Raw genomic sequence first — 26,335 nt, forward strand, 5'->3', positions numbered from 1 at the left:
AGGCTTAATGTCTTACTGTGAAACATTCCAGACAAAGCAACAATGGAGAAAAGCATTTGACGGACCCCTCACCAGAAAAGGTACACAGCACACCTTTAACTAAAACATGGTTAAAAGGTATTAAGGGGTTAAAAAGTATTATGTAAAATTTTGAGCTTTCTCCAGTGTTAAAATGTTGTTCCCTCATCAAAAACACACCTGAAGAGGTTTTAGATGTCATCCATGCATGTCGGAGTAATTTAGAGATCTCTCCCGGGCCTTATTCACACCCTCCTTACAGCTGTACAAGACTTCGCCCACAAGCCTACATCACCCATGCTTCCACATGACAGTTCAACATAAGTATACAAAGACATAATACAAAACTGTGCACAACAACTTAACAAACCGGATGTGGTATGCAGCAGTTTTATTAGTGAGATGCACTTTAATTGTGTTTTGATAGTGCTCTGAAGGGGGAGTCATTTAGCACAGGGAGCAAAGATAGGAGGGACATAGAGCACCTTAGTGTCTTAGTCCAACTTTAGTAAACTACAAAGCCGCACCACTTGCAGCATTATGGCTACCATAGTCAGGAGCATCGCGGAGTTATACATACTGTGATTCCTTTTGATATCAAAATGCACCTGTCAAGAGACAAGCTTACAACGCCCACTTTAAACTCAAGGCTATTATAAAGTTAAACTGCGAGCTGTGTGGGAGCAGTGGATGAGAGAAGACGAACACACATTCAACGAGACAGGGAGACAGCGCCGAGCGATCTGCCAATGGATCGTGGACGCCTGGGCTAAGGATCAGTATCAACTGTGGTCTGAGCTTTCACCAAGACCAGAATCATCACTGAACTGCCAGGTAACAGTAACCACACTGACTCTGATAATGACGAGAGGGATGTGGGCGTGCTGGACGCTGTAATCACCCAACTGTTTGAACAATTATGAGTTATTATGAATACGCTAACAATTTAGCGTCTCAGACAATATTTTTTTACGCGTTACAATTGAACAAAGTTGAGAGTTATTGTGAATGCGTTAAATAAAGTTTGACTGACTTATCTAACTGTTGTGTTTCGTTTAATGTGCCTTAAAGTCCGGTGCAGTTTATACGTGAAAAAAGTTTGAAAATAGACCATTCAATGACAGTGCGCCTTATAGTGCAGAAAATACGGTAACATGTTGGTGTGATAGCATTTTCAAAATGATCAAAGGTAACATGGTGATCTAAATAATTATGTGTTAGCCTAAATTACTTCTACCCCACAGAAGTCAAATACTCTCTGATTAAAGTGCATATGACAGCTTTTCATGTTTTCTAATCATGCGGAAATGCACCTTCATCCTATTCATTTATATAAGAGGAGGGCACATGTGAGACTTCCTGCCCCATGTCCCGAAATTTCTGTGAAAGAGTCTGATCCTAGTTTTACATCAGTTAAGTGTCAGTTTGTGCAGAAAAACATGAAAACCTGTCATGTGTGCCAAAACTAACGGATGTTTCAAAGCACTGGGGCAGTTGCTGTTTAACTGTTGACATAATTTCCGGTTTTGTAATGAAAATAACCAAACAGCAAAGAGTTCACAAGAAGCAACCGCATTTTTAGGGAAGTTTATGTTGAAGCGTAAATCAGAAGCTACAAAGGAAGTTATGCAAGACTCAATGAGAGACATAGAGACAATGGAGCCACAGCAGCATTGAAATCAAGGGAGTGGCAAAACAACATATGAGACCGGTCAGTCTTATTTATAACACGGTCTGTGAGAATTCAAATCCTAACTGCCACGTGTTATTTCTGTATAATCATATAGGTAACAGTTAAAGGGCCCATATTACGCTATTTTCTGATCTATGTTTTAAGGTTGTTTTCTCATCATAAACAGACCTGAAGTTGTGTTTTGTATCATTCACACATGTTTAACACACAAACCCTGCATAATTAGTCTGTGTGAATGGAACAAAACAGAACGGGTATGTTTATATTATATCATAGCTTCAACTAAAACAGAAATAACTAATACTTTGAACATAGACAGCTAAACGGTTGTCAGATTTAAAAGTGAACTTTTCTCAGTTGGTGGGACCATGGTATAAGCGGATTAAACACTCACTTACTTAAGTCTTTCTAAAGTAACTGTATTTAACTGTGTCCCCAAATATGAGGTAAACATGCTCAAATCAAATATAGCTTTTCTTTTAATGCTGATTTATTCTTAATTACAAAAACACTGGACCTGATGTTTGATGTTTATTTATAATTTGGTGTTTTGGTTCAAGACAGTTATCCAATCAGAATCAGTTTCAGTGGTGAAATCCAGTGTGCTTAAGCCTAAAATGTCTCTCTCTGATCTGAATGGTCTCTACCTAAAGCCCAGTGTCTGCGGCCAATCATGAGTCAGTGCTAGTGCAGCCTCTGCAGCTCAAGGAGGGAATTCTGGAGGTTCTGAGCTTTCACATGAGGCCTGGTCGGTCCATATACTTGGAATGAGACAAACTTGGATGTGTCCTCTATCTGCAGGTAAAGCCCATAGACTGTATATATAAATGGACATATCTAACCTGCTAGCCACGGCTTTCCAAACAGGACGTGAGCATGGGCGCGCTTCTGGCTCCACTGACTCCAATTCACTACCTACTGAAAAAAATGTTGCCACTCTCACCATAACTTCTGCATTCAGGCTCCTCATTTTAGGCTACGTTTATATGATGACGGTCTTAACAGAAGACGCAAAAGTGGCGTTGCGTCTTCACTTTTTATTCTGCATTTAGATGAGCATTTTCGGGAGGAAATCTGACTGAAGCAGTGACGCAAAAGTGTGTGGAATTCAATTGGATATGCATGCCATCTGACATGTTTGTTTCTGTGTATTGTATGTACAAGATGTAAACAGGTACGCAAAGTGAGCAGATCTGACCAGAGTTTTGCGTCTTGGGCAATGTAGATGGAAACGCGTATTCAACTTTTCCACTCTGGAGGGTGGTTTCAGATTTTTGCATTTCTAAGCCCCAAAAACATCGTCACTGTCTAAACGAAAGGCACTTCCGATAAAATATTTTGCAGTTTCTACCTGCAAGTGTTTTTCGTTTAGACAGTGACAATGTTTTTGCATTTCTAAGCCCCAAAAACATCGTCACTGTCTAAACAAAAGGCACTTCCGATAAAATATTTTGCAGTTTCTACCTGCAAGTGTTCTTGTGTTGGTCTTAAAATGTTTGCATCAATGTTTGCATCAACCCTCATGATCCTGGTGTTTTTATTTCACTATATCGTCCGTAAATCAATTCCTATTCCTCACATGGAACTCGGCTCTAAATTTGTTGTGACTGTAGAACGTTTGTAAAACTTAAAGAGACAGACTACATACAGTTCCTTTAAAGCTGCACTATACCTAACTTTGTAATGAAACCATCTCTGAAAACAGCTATTTCATAAAGTACTTTCTAGCATAAAATTGAAGAATTAATGACTTTTTGCCACTTCCAAATTAAGTAACCAAGTCCCCACGTCTTCATAAAATCAGCAGCAGGTTTTTCATTTTCAATTAGACAGTCTGAAATCCACAGAGGGAGCCATTTTTACGCGCACGCTTTGATCCATATTTTTAGTTCATTTATTCGATTCCTCTACTCTTGTTTTGACTATCCCCGTCCTCCATCTTGGCTCTGGTCCCTCTGAGCTATAATTAATTTCAGTGCGAGTGAAAAATCAATTAATAAGAGAAGAAGTAACAGTGATAGCCGCATATATAAATAATATGAATGTGGAATGTGTTTGAGGAGGAGTGGGAGATACAGAGAGAAGGCTAAAGGAGATTTTGTATGTGTTTTGTCTCTTTGCTCAAATAAAAAAAGAAATAAAAATAACTTAGAGATTAGAGGAGATGTTATTGATCAAATTAATATCTGAATAAATGAATATCTCAGTACATTTCTGAGTATTCTCAATGAGTCAGATGTTTTATTTCCACACTTTAATCATCTTTTGGCTTAACTTTAATTGATGTCTGTCAATATATAAAGACAAGCAAGTAAATTAATGAAAAAACTACACTGAAATACACAATCGCAACAGCCAATTTTCTCTATTGATTGTATTGTACTTTGTTATGTAATATCCAAAAGGTAAATTCACAAATGTTGAACCTGATCATTTCCATTACTAACTAGACTCAAGTTGCTATATTTCCACATAAGTCAACAATTTAACAATGTTCATCAATAAAGTACTTAAAAATATAACTTATAATAAATAACTTAATAAATAACTATAGAATTAGTTTTATTACCGTATTTTCTGCAATATTGTCTATTTTCAAACTTTTTTCACAAATAAATCGCACCGGACTTTACACGAAACACAACAGTTGGATGGGTCAGTGGGACTTTGTTTGGCGCATTCACGGTGACTCTGGGCTTTGTTCAGTTGTGGTGTGTAGGGAGGGTGCTGTCTGGGACCGCTGGATTGTTGTTGTTGTGTCTAGAAGTGGCATGTAGCACTCACTTTTTCGGTTCGATCCTCCACTCCGTTCCTCGTCGGCGTGGAGTGGTGAGTGTGGCTGTGGGTGTTTTTCACTGTGCGGTCGCTGTCTGCTCCGTGCGTGTTTGTGTGCGCTGCAGGTGGTGCGGTTTTGTAGTTTACTGAAGTCGTGCTGGGACACCCTAGTGGATTCATGTATAGGGCGCTCTGGTATAGTCGTTTTTTTAATGGGGTTGGAGGCTTAAGAGCGCGCCCTATAGTACGGAAAATACGGTAGATAAACAATTAAAAACTATGTTTCACCAAGACATTCCTTCAATTCATTCCTGTTAAAATCTAACCTTGCCCAACAAGATAAATCCATCTTGGAGAGCACCACTGAACATGTTTGTGTGGAAGCCAAAAGAGAAGTGCCCAAACAAACTAAAACAAACATGGCGAAGCCGACAGACGGATTTCAGCCGACTTTAGTATCAATAATACAGGACTATTTGGTTTGTGAATACATGCAGAAGGTAAGAGCTTTGTGCATTTGTGGACAGGAAAGATGTCTGTTTTTCTCTCAGCTGCATTTAACTACAGTTAGATTTTTCAGTTTGTTCCAGTTGTGATGCTTTCAGAGATATTCCAGATTTCTACAATATCCATGTGTGCGAGCCAGGTCAGAAAAAATCCTCAGTATGCAATAATCAGGTTACAGACAAGTGCATGTATGTCTATGTTTGTATGAATGTCAGTGATGATCAGAAATTCTCTCTTAAGCTCTTTCTCTCTCTTTTATGAGGTTTGTGAAAGAGAGCATGATCTAAATAAAGTCTAAACTGCAGCTATAGGTTCAAATTTCAGGTTGAAATCTTCTTTGTAGTTTTCCGTGTATTTCCATGTATGTATCACCTCGTTGCCATACACCATGAGGTGGTGGGAGGTGATCAAAGCCTTAAACACTGGCCCTCGCCCTCTCTTTGTATAAATGTGGTTTGTGAGCGAGTGATCTTGTTATAGTTTTCCCATGTGTTTTGTCCTCACCTCGTTCCTGTATATCATGAGGCCTTGAACACTAGCCCTCTCTATTTTTGTGGTTTGTGAGTGAGTGATTTTATTGTCGTATTTCTCCTGTATTTTGTCCTCACCTCATTGCCGTACATCATGAGGTGGTGGGTGGTGATCAGAGCCTTGAACACCACGACCCAGCTGGAGTTGGCCGTTCTCTCAAACAGAGTGTCTGCGAGCTGAGGGACGCTCACATTCATCTCATTGGTGCAGTGGATCAGGTCTGCAATGGAAACACAAATACGGAAACTTTATTCCACAAGGTTCTGAAGACAAGAGAGAAAGTGCGATTTATGGTTTTAAAAGTGCACTATGTAACTTTTCAGTTGGTCATCCATCACCTGCTTGTTTCTATATTTCATTGTTCTGTCTGGAAGGTTCCACAGTATGACTTTAAACAGGGTAGGTTGGGGATCATTAACAAGCTGCCAATACGATACATATCTCGATACATAGGCCATGGTACGATACGCATCTCGATACAGTGAGCTTTTAGTTCGATACGATATATTTCAAATCAATTCGATACGGCTTAATAAAAAATATCATGGCTGTGATACTAAAAGTCTTTGTTAAAACACTTCTTGTGTCAACTGAATCTGAAACACATACATTTTAATCATCAAAACATGAAGTGCACTTTCAATTCGATACCATATATTTCAAATCAATTTGATACGGTTCAATACAAGTAATGGCTAAATCATGGCTGTGATAGTAAAAGTCTTTATTAAACCACTTCTTTCACTAAGTTCATATGAAACACAACAATTTTAATCATCAAAATGGTGAAAACTGTCAAATGTGTTCCATAAATGAGTTTTCTTCCAATAAACACGCAACAAAACTGTAGTGCTGTAACATAATAATTGAGTAAAATATCCCCAAAAATACTCTTGGCGATATATCGATTTAAAATGCACATATATCGATACTGTATCATTACATTAAATGATACGATAGATCGATATTTCAGTATGTTTGCACACCCCTACTGTGAGCGGGGTTGAATCTCCACAGATCTGATCTATAACTTGATCTGGCTTTGGTTTCAACTGAGATAGAAAGCTTTAATGCCATACTGTGAAATATTCCAAAGAAATAACAACATCAGTGGAGAAAAGCGTTCGACAGATCCTCCACCAAAAAAGTTATGGAATGCACTAGGGGTGTGCAAACATATCGAAATATCGATATATTGCATCGCCTAATGTGATGATATAGTATCGATATCATGGGCTGCTTTACCGATATATCGTCAAGAGTACACAACAAAAAGTGGAGTGTTAAATTTGACTCTCACAGAATCAACTTTAACATTTTCTCAGAGTTTATATGAGTCCAACCTGTTCTAGAGTTAATTTAACATTTTTGTAAATGTTAATTAAGTAACACTGGACCAAAGTTTCTGTTTAACCCCGAAATCAAGAGTTATAATATTAACGTTTTGAGAGTAAACAGATAACACTTTGTAGAGTTATTCTGATTTTGCTAAACAACACAGAGAGTTGTTTTATTTTATTTTTACTTTATTTGAGTTAATTTAAGATGAAATTATGTACAAAACTGGTTCAAACTGGTTTTCTCTCACAAGAGTTTGAAGTGGTGAATGGGAGGAGTCAAATTAACACTAGAGGAAGTTGAATTAACCTCAACCACATCAACTCTGGCAAATAACCCCAACTCAAACCCCCATTTAACTTTCAAATAGTTAAAATAACACTTTTGGTGTTAAAAACAACTCTGAAATATTTTACCCTAAAATTTTAACCCTCCAGTTTTTGCTGTGTATTTTTTGGTATATTTTACTCAATTATTTTGTTACAGTGCTACAGTTTTGTCGCTTGTTTAGAGGAAGGAAACTCATTTATACAAAATATTTGACATTTTCACAGTTTTGATGATTAAAATGTTTGTGTTTCATATGAACTTGGCGCAAGTAGTGGTTTAACAAAGACTTTTAGTATCACAGCCATGATTTAGCCATTATTTTTACTGAACCGTATCAAATCGATCTGAAATATATGGTATTGAATTGAAAATGCACTGTATCGAGCTATCGTATCGATAACTTCTTAATGATACCCAGCCCTACAGTGCACCTTTAACCATAAACCAGGTAAAAAAAATCTGTAATCTGACAGTTAAACAGCAAATTCCACCAAATAGTTCAGCTCAGTTCAAACTATAGGGAGTAAATTAAAATTATTGTATGTCTCCAACCAAAAATGCTCTGACTTAAAATTAATAACGCCGAATATTTCTTATCTGTATGTAACGAATGTGTCTTGTCTGTTTTTATGCATGTACTTCATATTTTTTTCTACGGACACGTGCACTTGTGCTAAAACACCCAAAGTAACGCGCCTGGCTTGTCTAATGCGATTGTGATGTGCTTAATAAACATAAATAAATCAAATCTATAGGGTCGTTTAGTCGTCCCTGATGCTTTAGAATGAAGTGTTTGTCTCCACAGCCTTGACTGAAGAATACACCACAAACAATAAAGATACAGGACTCTTTAACGCAACAGAGGAAGCACAAGGACAGAAGCCACATTTATATAAAACGAGTTTGAATAAAAGGACCAAGGACGAAAGGAGGAAAGTTTACAAACCCCCACTCCTCCGCTCTTACACTCACTCTCTCCTCCTCCTTCTCCTCTCTTTATTTCAGTTTACTTTACCAGGCAAAATATTAAGAACAAATTTCGATTAACAATGCTGGCCTATCTCCTCCGTTTCTTCTCCTTCTCTGTCATCTCACTTTGTTTCCCTTCCTCTTCTCCTCCTCTATCAACATCCTCGTTCTATACCCTTTTCCCCATTCCCTCTCCTCCCTCCTCCTCCTTTCTCTCCTTCTCTATCCCTCCTCTTCTTTTCCCTCCTTCTCACTCTTTTCCCTCATCTCTCACTACCCCGTCTCCCTTCTCTTCTCTCTTCATACTCTCATCTTCCTCCTCTTACCTATACCCTCTCCAACCTGTCTCTCTCCCTCCTCATCTCTTTCCATTCTCATCCTCTCCTCCTCTACCTCTCTCCCCCTGTCTCACCTCTTTCCTCCTCTCTCTCTCTCCCCCTCTCCTCCCCTTTTTCTTCCTGTATTCTTCCTCTCTCCCTCTCTCTCTCCCTTTCTCTCCCTCTCGTCTTCCTCTCTCCTCCCCTATTTCTCTCTGTATTCCTTCTCCTCTCCACTATATCTTCCTACCTCTTTACTCTCTTCTCTCCTCTGTGCCTCTTTCGCCCCTCACTTTCACCCTCTCCCCCATCTCCCCTCTTTCTCCTCTCCCCTCTCTCTGTCTTTCTTTCTCTTTTCTCTCCCTCTCGTCTTCCTCTCTCCTCCCCTATTTCTACCTGTATTCCTCCTCTCTCCCCTTCTCACCTCTCTTTCTTTCTCTTCCTCTCCCTCTCGTCTTCCTCTCTCCTCTCTTTCTTTCTTCTCTTCCTCTCCCTCTCATCTTCCTCTCTCCTCTCTTTCTCTTCCACTTCCTCTCGTTTTCCTCTCTCCTCCCCTATTTCTCTCTGTATTCCTCCTCTCTCCCCCTCTCCCCTCTCTTTCTTTCTCTTCCTCTCCCTCTAGTCTTTGTCTCTCCTCCCCTATTTCTCCCTGTATTCCTCCTTTCACTCCCTCTAATCTTCCTCTCTCCTCCCCTATTTCTACCTGTATTCCTCCTCTCTCCCCTTCTCACCTCTCTTTCTTTCTCTTCCTCTCCCTCTCGTCTTCCTCTCTCCTCTCTCTCTCTTTCTCTTCCTCTCCCTCTCGTCTTCGTCTCTCCTCCCCTTTTTCTCCCCATATTCCTCCTCTCTTCTCTCTCCCTCTGTCTTTCTTTCTCCCTTGGGCCAAAGTTCGTCTAAGTTCAGATGTCGTTCATTTGGTGGAGTAATACAAACTTGAACTTTTTTCACTGCTGCAGACTCTGGACTCCCAGAGGAGCTCACGCTGCTCAGAGCCACCAACACTGATTTAACTGAAATGTTTTAAATTCTTGACACATTTTTACAACTCTTTCTCCAAGTACTTTAAGTTGGCAGTGGCAGAGTTAACAGAGCCGTTCGTCGAGTAATTAATATCCAAAACAAACACAGCTCCAGGTATGTTTTTGACAAGAAAACTACATTCGAATCACAGGCTCCTGGAAATGTGTTGATCCATTTTGTATTTTTTCTTGAGTTTTCAGATCTTAAAATTGATCAGGCTGCGTTTGCAAATCTGTGCATTGTGTCGCCATAGTAACTGCTGAACATTGCACCGTAGACATATTAATCAAAAGGGCAATTCAGTTCGCAGATCTCTGAGGAGAATAAACCATAAATAAAACCATGTATACAGCAGACATTCCAACCTCAGTGCAACAGGGGACACATTAGCAAATTCACTTTCCATTTAAAAGTTTTATGGCAGAAGTTTTATGGCAGAAGGAATAAAAGAACAAAACATACATGCAGAAACCCCCCAGCGTGATGCCAGTGCAAAGGCTCAATGTAAGAGTGACCCAGTGTTCATTATTCAGTACACTGTGAAGTCTGTTGTGTCTCTGAAATGCTTTCTCTTTCACATTCTTTGTTCCTCTTCTTCCTTGAAAACAAACAAATTGAAATGTTTTGGTGCATTTTCAGCACCAGGGGGAGTGCAGCGCTCTGATCTGAGTCTGTGCCACCTCCTCCTCTTAAACTGGAGACGTCTGAGGAGCCTCATTTACACACACATCCTCCACACTTCAGAAATGGGATATTTCACCATCTCAAGACTAACGGCATTTTTATACAGTTGAGCTCATCAACACAATCTTATGCAGTTTTAAAGGTTGTATGGAGGATTTTTTTTTGTTTCAAGTTGTCAATGATAGCATTATAGAGATGCAGTAGCCTTGTAATTATGATGACCAAAAAAAAGAGAATAAAAATTCATCAACTCTGGACGTGGTGGGGCTAAACATTTGCCAATAGATAACGACACTGCCTCGTTATCTGTTAGCTGACAGGCTGTCAATCAATCTCCCTACGTTTCTAGCGTAACTGACTTGCCTGCGCGCCGCCGGTACGTGGTTTACGTACGCCTGTCACGCAGTCCACAGACGCAAGCCGCACAACGCAAGCCGCACAGACGCTGTTTACTCCACCAACGCAACAGTTCTTAGCGGCTTTTTTTGACCTATATCTTCCTCGCAGTTCGCACAAAGTTTGTTGCAATGGCGACAAGAATCCAGGAGCAGTTCGCCGCAAAAGAAAGTCCGTTTTTGAGATTGCTGAAAGAAGAAGACAAGGGGAAAAGCAGCGAAGCCAAACTAAGGTGATTCTTGAAGATTCATTCCAGCGATGGCGCGACTGAAGCAGACGCAGGGTCTAAAGACTGACGCACTGGTCGCCAAATTACTCCTGGACAGGTCACTTCTGCTTATTATGAAAACGTACTTTATTTCCAAGAGCTAGTCAAACATTTTTCAGGACACGAAAGCGATATCCTATGTCTGAAAACGTAATTTTCAAGTGCAAAGAAAGAGTCCGCTTGCTGCTGCGTGTTGTAGCTAGTTCATTCGCACTGAATCTCCGCGCAACCTTCTCTGCTCCCCTTTCCTGCTCCTGTCCCCGCTGCCCGTTCCGCTCTTCCCCCTGCTCCTCACTTCTCCGGGCACGGAATCTCCGCGCACCGCTCCCCTCTCCTCTCTCCCCTCTCTCTCCTCTCTCCCTGCTCCGCTCTTCTCCCTGCTCCTCGCTTCTTGTCTGCGCACGAAATGTCCGCACACCCGCTCCCCCCGCTCCTCACTTCTCCATCTTGCCTAACCAACACTGTAGTTAGTTGTTTACAAGTCATGTGCACCGGCTGTAAACAAACCTGTTTCTGGCGTAAAGAGGAGGCGGGAGGAGGCGTTTCTACGTAGGGAGCTGTAGGGGAGGGGGGGTGGTTTCACGCATGCGCAACATTTGAAAAAGGACAAACAGTCGCTGGATTTCTTGTTCCTTGGAAAATCCTCTATACAACCTTTAATTATGATGGAACAACATAGATGCACTCGATTTGCAATTAATATAAGTATTACTGAAGCCAAATGAGTCCAGCAGTAGCTACTGTAGTAGTGAGCCTCTTTTCAACGGTTCAAGGGCACTGAGACATATAATTCATGCTTTATTAATAAATCAAACTACCTGAACTACACTTTTTGCACTTTTAATATGTGTGACTGAATGTCATTTTGCTACTATTGTGAATGAGCTACTTCAACAAAATAATTCCTTGAAAAGGATTAATAAAGTATATCTAATCTAATCTAGATGCACTGAGCACTGTAAATATTTTCAGTCTTGATGGTGCTGTGCATCAATAAACACAAAACTGCTGTTGCTAATGTGTGCTTTGTTTTGAAGTCCATATTGGCTCAATAGAGAAGTTGCCATCACTGAAAAATACAAGATCAAGTCTGTGTTTGGTGAGGACTTATTTTCTGTTTATATCTGCTTTTTGTCATTTGCTGTCGTTGCTTTTTGTTTTGAATCTGCGTTCTCTCTTATCCCATCTTACTCCCTGGGAACTAAAGCCTCCATGGTCCTCTTCACAACCCTCAAACAGAGCAGCTCACTTTAGACAATGGAGACTCTTGTGAACCTAGTAATACCAGACTACACACACACACACGAGGTCAGTTCATCTCAAAACAAATATGGCTGTTTACAAGTTAAAAAAAGAACGTAAAAAATATCACAGGGAACTAAAAATGGTACATTTCTGCAGAACTGTTAATCTGAGGAGTGAGAAATGTGGTTTTATTCAAAATGATGGTGACCAATGAGCTCCTTCGTTTCACATGCATCACTGAAATAAACAAATGTGATTGGACGCTGGTGTTTGGTCCTGGCTCGAGATGAGACGGAGGACACGGGGACCAGACTGATAAATAATACAGAGCTCTCCGTCTGGACCTGGCAGGCAACGCAATATTAACATTTCTGCTGGTTTCTCAAAATATCTTCATTTTGTGTTTTCCCTCAGTCTGTCCCTGTGTCATATTGACGTCTTACTTCACCTCTCCCTCTCCCTCTCTTTCCTTCTCTTACCCTCTCCCTCTCCTTGCCCCTCTCTCTTCTTCTCTCCCCCTCTCCCTCTCTCTCGCTTTCTCTCCTCCCTCCTCTCTTTGTTCCTCTCTGCGGGGCGCGCGGAGCCTCTTTCACCTGGTAAATACAGAAACACTTCTCATTAGATTAGACAGAGCCGCGTGAGAGGGTCCCACCGGGCGCCTCTACCCCCATAATCAGGCCTGTTCATGGGTACGAGCGGTGAGAGGAGGGGGGTACATGTGGAGCCTGGACTAACAAGAGGAAACATGGAGGAAAACAGCTTGTGTGGGGCTATTTCTACAACTCAATAAACAGAATAGGGCTGAAGGATTTGTTGAATATATCCAACTGGAATTTTCATGGAGAGGCTGGCCGGAATGTTTCAAAATATGGCATTAAAGGACCCATATTTTCTAATCTACTGTATCTTATAATGTTGTTTCTCCATCACAAACAGACCTGCATATTTAAGCGTTTGTCCTAAACAGAAAACACTCTGTTCTACTTTGTGATGTCATGTGGCAATACAGGAAGTGCTCCTCTGTGTTTTTAAATGCCATATGCCTACACAAACTACCACTACATGACATCACAAGGTGGAACACAGCATTCTGAGCTTTGGAGATGTAGATAGACTAATAATAAAGGATTACTCAGACATGTGTGAATGAAAAAAACACAAATCCAGGTATGTTTTTGAGGAGGTAACAACATTATAACATGACTTTAACCTCACAAGAGTCAGTTTTGCGTAATCTTAAACAATAAAATATCTAGACAAGTCGGTATAATGCCAAACTGTGGAACATTCTAGGCTAATTGAAATCTGCAGTGTTTCTTTGAGTATTTTGTTGTATTCATCTCCATGTCCAAGGTGTCTCCTTTCAATAGATAATAATTTCTCATGTCACCTTTTATTTGCTCCTTTGTCTGTTTCTGATTAGCACAATTAGCATCAGCAGCAGTCCCAAAATGGCAGCTGAGCGCAGTCACCTGGCTGTGTCTCTGCTCCTCTCTCAGGCTCTGCTCATGTTTTTTTATTAGCTGTGCAGTGGAACAAGAAGAGCAAGGCTGATGAGGTCTGTGGGGACGGGAGCGTGCGCAAGGAGGAGCGTGCGCGTGGGCAAAGAGCGAGCTTGGGGCTGGAGGGGCGTGCACGAGGCTGGAGGGGGCGTGCACGAGGCTGGAGGGGGAGTGCACGAGGCTGGAGGGGGAGTGCACGAGGCTGGAGGGGCGTGCACGAGGTTAGAGGGGGTGTGCACGAGGCTGGAATTGTAATCACATCGATATCCAATCCAATATCCAATGATCGGCTGGGTCTTTGCATTCTTGCTGCGAGCGAGGTCGCCTCTCCACAGGTCCGAGCTGTAACTTGACTGGCAGTGTTACCTAGCAACCATAATGTTAAGAAAACCTGCCTCCATAGTACAATATATGTTTGGATTTAATACATGAATGAATTAATAAATAAATGAAATGTTTTCTGTGGAGATGACACACGTAGAAGGATTCGGTTTGTATTTGTATTTTTAGACTTATTGCTTTGTCTGGAATGTTTCGCAATATGGCATTAAACCTTTCTATCTTCATGGAGACCAAAGCAGACCAAGTTACAGGTCAGATCTCTGGAGAGGACCCCGCTCACTGTCAGAATGTCTGATTTCTTGGTATTTTTGAGCTACAAAACCATCTGTAATTGAATAAAAGTAATGTTTTTTGTCATACTGTGGAACATTCCGGGCAGAATAATGACATCCAAAAGAATGAAATCCAAAGAAACAAGCAGGTGACGGACCCTTAATCAAAAAGTTACACAATGCAGCCTTAAATGGATAATTAGCTGACCACTTAAAATCCATTTTACCTGTATAATTCCACTGAGAAACGTGAACAATGCATTATAATTGTAGCCTCCCGTTACAATTCTTTAACTGCTCCAGGTTCAGTCTTATTGGTCCAAAATGGCTTCAAATTGCGTTTAGCTTTCGGTCAAAAATCTGCACACACATTTTTCTAACAATAGTGGCCAATTTGAGGCGGTAAAAGCTGAAATTTCTCTCCATTCAGTGGCAGCAGCTTCACGTCTGTGTAATCTACGAATCCGAGGCACTTAAGAGCTATTGGAACGCCGTGCAGTACTTTTATGACAGAAATAAACACATTTTGACAAGACTAAAAGTGAAATATGGTTTAGAAAAATGCAATACAAAGGACAGTTAAGATTGTATTTTCTTATAACAATCTTAAAATAAATAAAATAAATAAATAAATAAAAATCAGAATTGCAACTTGAACTGAGGTAACTTTTCTGGTGGAGGGTTTGCCACAAGCTTGTCTCCATGGAGATGTGATTTTTTTTTCCCTGGAATGTTCCACATGGTTCCACAAGTGACCGGAAGTAAAAAAAATTCCATTCATTTTTCCCCATAGACGTTTCAAATAAGAAGAATATTAAAGGGGCCCATAATACGTCATGCTTTATAATTTTTTAAAATCAATTTTCTGATCATTCACGCAAGTTTAAAACACAAACCCTATATATTTACGCTTAGTCTCTCAAACAGAAAACACCTTGTGATGTCATGGGGTAATACACGAAGTTCTCCGCTGTATTTTTCAACTCCACACACCTTCACTAGAATCATTTGGATCATTTCAGCCCTGGAATTGCTGATCTCTACTGAGCTAAAGGTAAAAGGTAGCTGTTAACTTGAAATCTACCACTTCATGACATCACGAGGTGGAACAGAGCATTTTAAGCTTTGGAGATGTAGGAAGAATCACACAAAACACAACTCCAGGTCTGTTTTTGAGGAGGTAACAGCATTGTAACATGGCTTAAAGCTCACAGGAGTCCATTTTATACAATATTGGACCATTAAGAGTTCAGGGATTCGGGTATTAGTTAAGGTATTAACTAATCTTAAGGTATTTTAAGATTGTATTATTTGTTTTTAAAGTTTTGAATGCACTGGCCCAACAATACATGCAGAACTCATCCAGATTTACACCCTCGCACACTCTGAGGTCGGAGGGCCAGCTCCGAGTTCATGGTGGACGCGAGACTTGTCTTGTTTTAAGACTCACTTTTATTCATGTGAGTTGAGTGGTCCTCTGTTTCTTTTATTGATTTTATTTATTTATTTATTTATTTATTGTTTGTATCTATTTTATTTTTTAGTACTGCCTTTATTTATTGAATTTATTATTTTTGCTCATTGATTTTATTATTATTATTTTATGTATTGATTCTATTAGTTCCTTTTGTTTGGAACATATTTCTGCTGATTGTCTAAAATGAAATGTTTTGAACTTAAAAAAATAAAGTTGGACTGGATTGAATTGGAAGGTATTAGGAATAATATTACGTTATAAAATGTCCAGAATTATAACATAATGATCCACGGGTCTCACAGATTATAACTATATATAAGACCCAAGTGTAAAAGGTCTGCTTTAAGCCTGGTCAGAAGGAAAAAAGTGAAGAGGTTTCTCACATAATGCCTTGTATAATGTCTATTTAAGTCTCCATGGGGCTCAGATGGACATAAGTGCTTTAAGTGGCTGGCTGAACATTGTACTTTGAGGCAAAGTGAAGGTGTGGAAGCTGGTACAGATCTGCCCCTTGCTGAGGGTCTTATCCTCTCCCCATGTAGATAGATATATTTAATGCCATATTGTGTAACATTTAGCAACTCAATAACATTAAAAATACCCATGGAGACAGTTAGGTGATCTCACACCAGAAAAGTTACTATTTTCAAAGGATTGGTTTTGTTAGGTTTGACATAAACTTTTTAGGCTCAATTGCGAAACTAAACTAACACAAGAATCACATTTCACAACAGGTTTACAGATTTAATCTACACATTTCGCAGTGTTTAATGCAGGAAGGAAGTTATGGTACTTCAAAAACTGCAGTCTTTGTGATCTGCTAATAGTCCATTCAACCTGTGATTCTGATTTGAAAGTGATTAATCATACAGCCCTATTCCTGGATTTCAGGCGCTATCACAACATTTTAAAGGCCAATTATATTTAAAAAGGATATGGGGTCAGCTAGAATAAATATTGTTAAAACTTGGGATGTCAAATGAAACAGAAAACACTCATCAAAGTTCTTGTAGAGGTGCAAATGCAAGGAACAGCAATATAAAAGTGAAAAAATGCCTAGCACACTCAGATGGCCGATGTCCAAAAGCTTTTTATTTTTATTTTTAAATAACATTTCGGCAAAAAGTCTTGGTCAGATCATTTTTCTTGCTTTGGACCACAGCCATCTGAGTGTGCTAGGCATTTTCTCACATTTATAAAACTAGGGATGTAACAATCACTGAAATATGGTGATATCGTATTGCCAAAAGTCTCACAATATATCGAATTACATGTTTATTTGCTTGAAATCATAGTTGCATAGGTGCAGCAACAGCTAAAAACAGACAGAACTACATAGACCATGATGCTTTGCTCTGTTTCAGTCCAATCTACATGATGAAATAACTATTATTAAGTACTTTTAAAGCTTAATTATTTGGATTACGACAAAAAAGTAGCACATTCATAATTTTGTTTGCCTCCACAAAATACCGTGAGATGCATATCGTGAAAATATCATATCATCTTAACATACTTAGTTAAAACGGATATTTCTTGGGTCTAGTCACTAACAGAAATGATCTGGTTTAACATTTATGAATTTACCTTTTGGATATTTCATGGTAAACAAAAATACAATGTGATAAATAGGGAAATCTGTCACCAATAACAAACCCACTTTGTAGATGGTAGAATGTAATTTTTCTTTTAATATTACCATAGGATCTCAAAGTTAAGGGTGATAAGGGTTTCAGCTTCCTGTTTATAGGTGACATTTGGAGAACCATTCAAACAATATTATATTTTGTCTTAAACTGTTAATTGGTATGTCGACGGTGCTTATTTTCCACCACTCACATGAATACATCAGTTCAGTTTTGTCCTATTTTTGTATCAATGCTTTACTAACAAAGGCCATACACATTGAATATGTACATTAAATTCATAACCCAACTACACTAAGCCTGAATCACGTCTAAATCTTCTCACCTTTACCTCAGTACTTTGAAAGTTAAAGCTTGGAGAACATGGGGTAACTCCGGTTTGACACCTTCAAAATGAAATGGCGATTGCCTCAAATTACAGTGTTCTCTGACTTACATATAGGCCAATTTAAAGCACTTAAGTCCATCTGTATGTACACCACCCTGGAGACTAACCGCACGTTATACAAAGACTGATGTAAGGAAACCACAGGAGCTTTTCCTTTATGCACTTTTTATATCTGTCAGGGGCAGTCACATCTGAGAGAAGACAGAAAGGTGGACTTTAAATGATTTCAAGGATCTCATGCATTTCAGAAGACTCCATGGAGGCACAGGGAGGGCATCTGACACACAGACATTTCAGAACATATTTGTAGAGGTCTGAACTACAGGGTTATAAAGATTTTATACAGAATAAGATACCATGGAGACACAGTGAACTGCATCTGACACACAGGGAAGGACATCAAATCCTTGAACAAAAAAAACATCATCTACACTGGGCTTCAGATCACAAAGGAACTTCCTATAGACCAGTAATATTTAAAGACATGCTATGTAACTTTTCTGGTAAGGATCAACACAAAAACTTTAAAAACATATTCTCTCTCTCTTTGGAACTAGAATCACAGCAGTGTCTGAGGGGAGCCAGGTGAACATAACACCTGACTATCTACACTGTTGTTTCGACTGGTGATGAAATGGGCCATTCACTTAAAGTATTTCCTCTGGAAGGTCTTCTGCCACATTTGCTGCCACATACTGTGTAAAAAGCCTGTGGCATCTCAAAGCTAGCTCCATAGTTAGCTCCTTAACTAGCCTCTTGGCTCAGTCTCTATGGATACGGGGAAAATAAACAGCTCATTTCACACAATCCAACAGTCTCTTATTTGTGCCATTTGAACTGCACATGCTGCACTTCTTACTTGGTTAAATTCCAGGATATGATGCTAAAAACAGAGCTCAAAAATCTCAAAGTTTCAAAAACTGCTCAGTGTCTGAGCTAAGCAGTCACAAAAGAGATTACACCAAACGGTAATAAAAACAAAGTACTCTGATTTAATGTTGAAAATCACATTCTATTGTCTAAATAAAGAATGTTTTTTTTCATTCTCAATTGCCACGTTTACATGATTTATATTTAATTTTGGATAAAAATTAATTCCATGTAAACACTTAATTCCTAATGAAAATGATGATTCGGAATTAAACTTAATTCCAAAGTAAGTGGGTGGTTTATTCTGATGTTAAAGTTGAATTAATTTATTTCTTGATCATGTAAACATTTATTCTTCTTTAAAATAATTCCGGTTGTTCAGCATGTTGGGTCGCCCTTCTGACGAGATGATGCACTGCAAGATGGCAGCCTGGAGCAAACATTGGTCTCAAGCCGAAACTGTTTTTTTTTTTTAATACAAATAATGAAAAGAGTGGATGGCAGAAAACATAAAAATGCGGGAGTGGGCTGAGGTAGAGCAGCCGTTGACTCAGTCTTCTTCTTCCTCCCTTCTCCAACACTCTTCCCTTCTCCTCAGCTGACAGACGTAAAGCGTGATGAGAGAATTCTCGAGAATTCTGCTGCTTGATTATCATCGGAACCACTGAGGAAAAATCTGTATCATGTTTGTGTCCGTGGTGTAATGATTAACTGAGATGAGAAAAAAGTCAGTAGCAGCTGAAGTGTGTGTTTTCTTCCGGTAGATGTAAGTATGTTCGTGTCCCTGTCCAATCAGAACACTTCCCAACCCTCAGACATTGGGCGGAATTAAATAAAGGCGATTTAATGTGTTTTCCACGTAAACCTTAATTCGGAATTATTATTTCATTGTAAACTCGAAAAAAAACATTTTAATTAGGAACTATTTCATTCACAACAATTAATTCAGAATTTAAAAAAACATCATGTAAACGTGGCCATTGTGGTATTGGAATCGGTACTGAGTATCAAGTATTGGGATTATTCCTTAGTATCTAAATCCTATTTGAAATTTTAGCATCGTGACAGCACTATCTCAAATACAGGCCCTTTTTACATTTAAAACTTGGGAGTTTGACCAGACATTGACCTTAAATCTTCCTCCGCTTTGAGTCTATAGCTCCTGGCCTTAAATCAAACTTTCTCCTTTCTCGTCACTCCTCTCCGTCTCTCTTTCTCTCTCTTTCTTTCTCCCTTTCTCTTTCTCTCTACCGCCTTCACCAATTTCCCCAGAGATTTCAACATCTTCATGGCGCTGTATTGGATCCGATTGTGGGAGTGCACTTTCTTCCATCATATTAACGCGACTCCCTTTCTGTCAAAATGCAGACAGGACTCGAACACAGGTAGCGAGCTGAGAAAAAACGCGCAGCCAATATCTCAGCGGAGACGAGCGCTAAAAATAACCAGAACAGAAAAGCACTGAATGTTCCCAAACACAAACATTACAAAGGGAAAGCTGCTTCAAACGTCACGGCTAACAGCGCTAAGCTAATGTCACGCAGATGTAATAGTAAAAGAGGAGTGAGAAGACACATACCTCCCACTCTAAGACTATTACACTGACTTTAAAAGGTCCTACATTACACAAAATGGACTCTTGGGAGCTGTAAGCCATGTTAGAATGCTGTTACCTCATCAAAAACAGACCTGGAGTTGCGTTTCGTTTCATTCACACATGTTTGAGTATTTCTTTAATATACATCTGTCTACGTCTCCAAAGCTCAAAATGCTCTGTTCCACCTTGTGATGTCATGAAGCTGTGGTTTTCAAGTTAACAGCTACTTTTTACTGTTAGTTCAGTAGAGACTGGCAATTCCAGGGCGGAAATTATTCAAAGGTGTAATGAAGGTGTAATGACATCACAAGGTGGAACAGAGTCTTTTCTGTTTGAGAGAAGAACTCAGCATAAATATATAGGGTTTGTGTGCTAAAAATGTGTGAATGAAACAAAACAGAACTCCAGGTCTGTTTGTGATGAGGAAACAACATTATAACATAAAGCAGAAGATATAGGTATTTAATGCTGTACTGAGGAACATTCCAGGCAAAGCAAAATCATCCCCATTGAGACGAGCATGGCCAGAAATGTTACATATTGTACCTTAAAACACTCCAAACTGTGTTGTTGTGTTGTGTGTCAATTTCTATTCAGGAGTCTATTGAAAACATTTCTGTGCCTTAAAGAGCCATTAAACACCTTCTCAAAGCTTTACTCTGTCCATAAGCAAATCTGTGGTGGGTCAGGATTACTGGGATTGACAGTCGACCGTCAGCCATAACAATCCAACATGTTACGGACCCTTGTGGACTTTAAAACAGAACGGACATTTGTGCTTGACTCACACCATTTCCCTTTTCTTAAGACACCGCAGGACATCGCGGTGACCATCGGTGACAGGCAGGGATGGGGTTGAAAGGGGCTCCTCACGTACCACCCATAGACCGTATATGGTCCAATGGCTGTGCTCATCACATAATAACCCATGAATCATACTCATTCAGGGCCGTTAGTCCAACTCGGAAATTCACTGGCCGTAGTTGATCCTAAAGAGGCCATTACAGACACGGCATTTGACATAAAAGTCAAATTTTTAAAAAATATGCACTAAATATAAGGCCAGGGATTGGTATACACTTCTATTTTAGACCCATTTACACAGCTAATCAGTAGAAAAAATTGATTTTTATGTTTAATGACCCTTTAAAGGTGTATTGTGAAACTTTTCTGGTGGAGGGTCCATCAAAAGCTTTTCCCCACAGAGATGTTTTGCTTTGTCTGGAATGCCCAAACCAAGTTACAGGTCAGATCTGTGAAGAGTCGACCCCACTTACAGTCACAATGCCTGTTTCTGTGTATTTTTGAGCTATAAAACCACTAGTAATTTAATAAACGTAAGCTCGAACTGTTTAATGTGATACTGTGAGAATGAAACAAAACAAAAGTCCAGGTCTGTTTGTGATGAGGAAACATTACAACACAGATCAGAAAATAACATAACATGGGCTCTTTAAGAGTTTATTTCTATTCATGAGTCTATTGAAAACATTTCTTGGCCTTACACGCCGCTTCACGATCAAATCAATTGCCGCAGACAAAGTTGTTCCGATTACTTTGGCCATAATGGAGGAAAATGAGGAATTAAGTAGCTTTTGTCTCAATGCAATAACATGTCCAGAGTAATAAAGGCCGTGGCCACAGGCTGCAGCTCCAGCCCCAGTGACGAATGACTCTAAACACAATCCACCACAACCACTGAGCTGGAACTGAGTTTAAGATCTCATTACAATATTATATAATGCTTAAAGGCCCATTGTGTAACTTTTCTGGTGGAGGCTCCGTCAAACACTTTTCTCCATGGAGATGTTATTACTTTGTCTGGAATGTTTTACAGTATTGTATTAAACCTTTGTATTTTCATTTAGACCAAACCAGACCAAGATCTGTGAAGAGGCAGCCCTGCTCACAGTCAGAATTTCTATGTGTTTTTGAGCTATAAAACCACCTGTTGAATATATTTAAGGTAGAGCTGTTTAATGTCATACTGTGGAACATTCCAGGCAGAGCGATGACATATCCATGGAAACAAGCAGGTGATGGACCCCTAACCGAAAAGTTACATCGTGCAGCTTAAAAGAGTGTCTATATTATATTACTTCTTGTTTCCTCGCCATAAACAGACCTGGAGTTGTATTTTGTTTCATTCACACATGTTTAACACACAAACCCTGCATATTTAGGTTGAGTTCTTCTCTCAAACTGAAAACACTCTGTTCCACTTTGTGATGTGGTAATACAAGAAGCACTCCACAGTGTTTTTAAACTCCATACAGCGTCACTAGCTGTAGCTGGAGCCAGATGATTTCAGCTCTGGAAATTCCAATCTCTACTGAACTAAAGATAAAAGGTAGCAGTTAAAGAGACAGTCCGGAATTTTGGACATAGGGCTTCATGAGCCAGAGTGTTGGAGACATGTGGAGACACTTTTTAAAATATTCCATCCAGTCCTTGTATTTGCAGAGGTCGCTGGTGCTAGACTAGTGCATGTCAATGGCCATAGTTAGCGTCCCACTCCACAAAACACCCGAAGCAAAACTATTATTACGTCAGGCCGTTGATGTAAAAGTCTCTGTAGTCAGAATAATTTTAGAAGTAAAATCAACCTTGTATTTGAAGGATTTATGTCTGAGCAGCAGAAGAGAGTTGTACTTCCTGATAAAAAGCTTGGCAGCAGTGGACTGATATCACCTAGCACCTATCTTACTGGCAAAGTAAAATTACACTGCTGCTAAGAAAATACTCCCTCAACATGTGATGCAACGCAAGGATAGTTTCAAACATTATTCTATCAACACAGACATTCACATAGATACATTCATAACAACACAAGGTGGAACAGAGCATTTTGAGCTTCGGAAGATGTAGACGGATTATTCAAACATGTGTGGATGAAACAAAACAACTCTGGGTATCTTTTTGAGGAGGTAACAACATTCTAACATAGTCTGAAGCTCATAAGAGTCAATTTTGTACTATACAGGAACTTTAAAAATGTGGTATAAATGACTTTTTAGAGCATCCATGAAAGTTTATATGTATTGCTTTGCCTGGAATGTTCTAAAGTAAAACATTAAACTTCAATCTTTATGGAGGCAAGCATGCCACCAGGCCAACTTACAGGTCAGATCTATGGTGAGGAAAGCCTGTTTACAGTAGGAATGTATGCTTTTCAATATATTTTTACCAATATAACCACCTGTAATTGAATAAATGTAATGCCATAATGTGAAAAGGTTACACAATGCTCCTTTAATTTCAAAGTCCATGCATGTTTTCTGTAATACTTGCTACACAACCAATTTTCAACTTTTAGTACTTTTCTGATAGACTGAAAAGGTTTCATTCAATTCTAGTATGCACAAAATTTCTCTTTTAAAAAATCTGTCAACTTTTGGGACAATATTTAAAAAGAAAACAGAAATTCAGTTTTGCAGAACTCTTCCTCCCAAAATAATTCTCAAACATTGTATTCACTCTTTTTGCATCTTATTGACAGTATAAGAATTATTCTACATATTGTTTATGTTATCCAAAAAGTCATTTCCATATTACAGTCTTACAGACAGCACCAGGCTCTGTCCCCAGGCCTATCAGCGCTCTGCAGTCTGGGAGCGGTGTTTCAAATGCACAGATAATTCACGACTCGCCTACATATACAAGACAACACCCGCAAATACTTTATCTGAGTCTGAATGTATAATAAGCAAAAGTACAAGGACAGACCCAGAACACAACATACCAGCTAAAACCACAGTACAGAGGTTTAAAAGGCAGTTAAAGAGGTTATTTTTATTTTTATTTGTATATACTTCTAAATAATTATGCCTTATTTGACACCAGTTTCTTGCTGTGTGTATGCCAGAGCTTTAACCTGCAGATAGAAGACACATCCAAGAATTTCTTATTCTCAGAATGTGGACAGACCAGACCTCATGTGAAGTTTTTGTTTCATGTGGATAGGCCCAGTAATTACACAGATATGAACCATAAACCAGGTCAACAAATCTGCAATCTGACAGTTATACAGCAAATTCTACCATAGACCTGACCTGTTCTCCAGCTCAGTTTAATCTATAGGGACTCTACAATGTTATTATGGCCATGTTTATATTTAGTTTTTAAATTGCGAATTAATTGTTCTGAATAAAAAATTTTGGAATTAAAATATTCTTTAAGTTTACATGGAAGTAATAATTCCGAATTGAGGTTTACATGGAAAAATTGCTTTTATTTAGTACTGCTCAACGTCTCAGGGTCAGGAAGGGTTCTGACTCGACAAGGAGCGCAAGAACATATTTATATCTACCGGAAGAAAACACACACTTGCTGCGGGCTTTTTTGGTACCTCGGTTTATCGTTACGCCACGGACACAAACATGGTCCAAACTTTTTCCATTACGCTTTACGTCTGTCAGCTGAGGAGGAGAAGGGAAGAGTGTCGGAAAAGGGAGGAAGAAGACAAACTGAGTCAACGGCTGCTCTACCTCAGCCCACTCCCGCATCCCGCTCACAAATCCAAAGAGCAGTAGATGAAAGTTGGAAGAGAGGACTGGTGGAACCGGATTGTCCAGATCACGTCAGAAGAGCGACCCAATGAGCAGGCGCTTAACAACCTGAATTATTTTTAAGAAGAATAAACGTTGATCGAGGAATATTAATATTAATATTAGGAAATAAATTTGGCTTTAAAATCGGAATAAACCACCCATTTACTTAATAAATTAAGTTTAATTCCAAACTAGAAAAGCACTCAGAGAGCGCAGACCTCCGCCAAGGACTACCCCCATTTTTTATATAAATTGCGATAAAATCAGTCTTCTGGATCAGATCCGGATCAGCCTTTGGAATATGAAAGAGGATCCCATTGTGCATCCCTGAGTCAAATTTCATGGGGTTTGGTCAATAATTAACCGAGATATTGAGAAACAAAATTTTTGGCCCCATTTACCACAATGTTAACTAAAATTTCAAAGTGATCCAGAATCCAGGATTTCTTCCGGATCACCCCCAAAATGAAATCAGTTCTTCCTTTTCACATTTTCAACAAATCCTGAAAATTTCATCAAAATCGGTCCATAACTTTTTAAGTTATGTTGCTAACAGACAAACAAACAAACAGACAAACGCCGGCAAAAACATAACCTCCTTGGCGGAGGTAATAATCATTTTCATTAGGAATAAAGTGTTCACATGGTCTTTTTAAAGCAGAATAATATTATTAATTGTATTAATTTTTATTCAGAATTTAAAAAAAATTTATTCAGAATTAAACTGCTCTGTTTGAAGCTCTGTGACTCAAGTTACTTAATCTCATCTTTATTTTAACACAATCTGATCAGAAAGAACTGACTTGGTTGGAACTACAACAGGTGAGATGATTTGTTCACTGTTCACAAAAATGTCTCTCACTGTAAAATGACAGTCAGAAGCTAGCTAGCATTAGCCAACAGTTTTTCAGTCACTTTCACCTTTTGTTGAAAATCAAACTCCTAAACAGGACCATGAAAATGTGCTGTTTGAACCCATTTTGTTTTTATTCTTGTTTCATCTAAAAAAAATTCTTGGGAAGTTATTGCTAATCTGTGCATTGTGTTACCATGGTAACTGATCAACCGTCCACCACAGAGATACCCCTCCTATGAATCAATCATTTTATTCCCATGGTCTGTATCGATGAAACCTGTGTGTGTTTTTCTACAGATACGAGCCAAGGACAGAGGTACAGTCAAGTGTGACAGGGCCCTCCTCCTCTGCAGAGCTCCAAACTTCCATCACACTGAGAGAGGGACACAGCAAAGTGAAACCAATGACAAACACTAAACCACGTGACTTCACATAGCAACACAAACACATAAAAACTCACTATTAAAGGTGAACTATGTAACTTTTCTGCTTGTCTCCAGGGAGATTAGTGTTGTCACGATACTACAATTTCTAAAGCAGTTTCAATACTAAAGAATATACTCAATACTAATACAAATCAGGCACCTTCTTTCACCGAGGTTGCTCCTGCTGGCGTTAGCAGTAGGTTGAGGTTTGATTGACAGCGTTGTTAAGCACTCTGCTAAACCAGTGGTGAGGGCAGGAAGGGGCGTTATCTACAACAGCCTCACTCTGGATTGGCTCTTTGGAACTGTGACCATGAGT

General features: G+C 39.3%; 1 protein-coding gene across 2 annotated transcripts in view; it reads right to left on the minus strand.

Annotated features, from left to right (window-relative positions):
• Positions 1–26,335, minus strand: part of si:ch211-200p22.4 (phosphatidylinositol-binding clathrin assembly protein) — a 136,832-nt gene that overhangs the window by 87,717 nt on the left and 22,780 nt on the right. For both annotated transcript variants that reach the window (XM_020917738.2, XM_055156276.1), the window contains exon 2: positions 5,602–5,744. In XM_020917738.2, coding sequence (XP_020773397.2) covers positions 5,602–5,744 — 143 coding nt within the window. The remainder of the gene's footprint in view (positions 1–5,601; positions 5,745–26,335) is intronic.

Source organism: Boleophthalmus pectinirostris, unplaced genomic scaffold, assembly GCF_026225935.1.
Source record: "Boleophthalmus pectinirostris isolate CB_2022bp ecotype Guang Dong unplaced genomic scaffold, ASM2622593v1 HiC_scaffold_20, whole genome shotgun sequence".
NCBI lineage: Eukaryota > Metazoa > Chordata > Actinopteri > Gobiiformes > Gobiidae > Boleophthalmus > Boleophthalmus pectinirostris.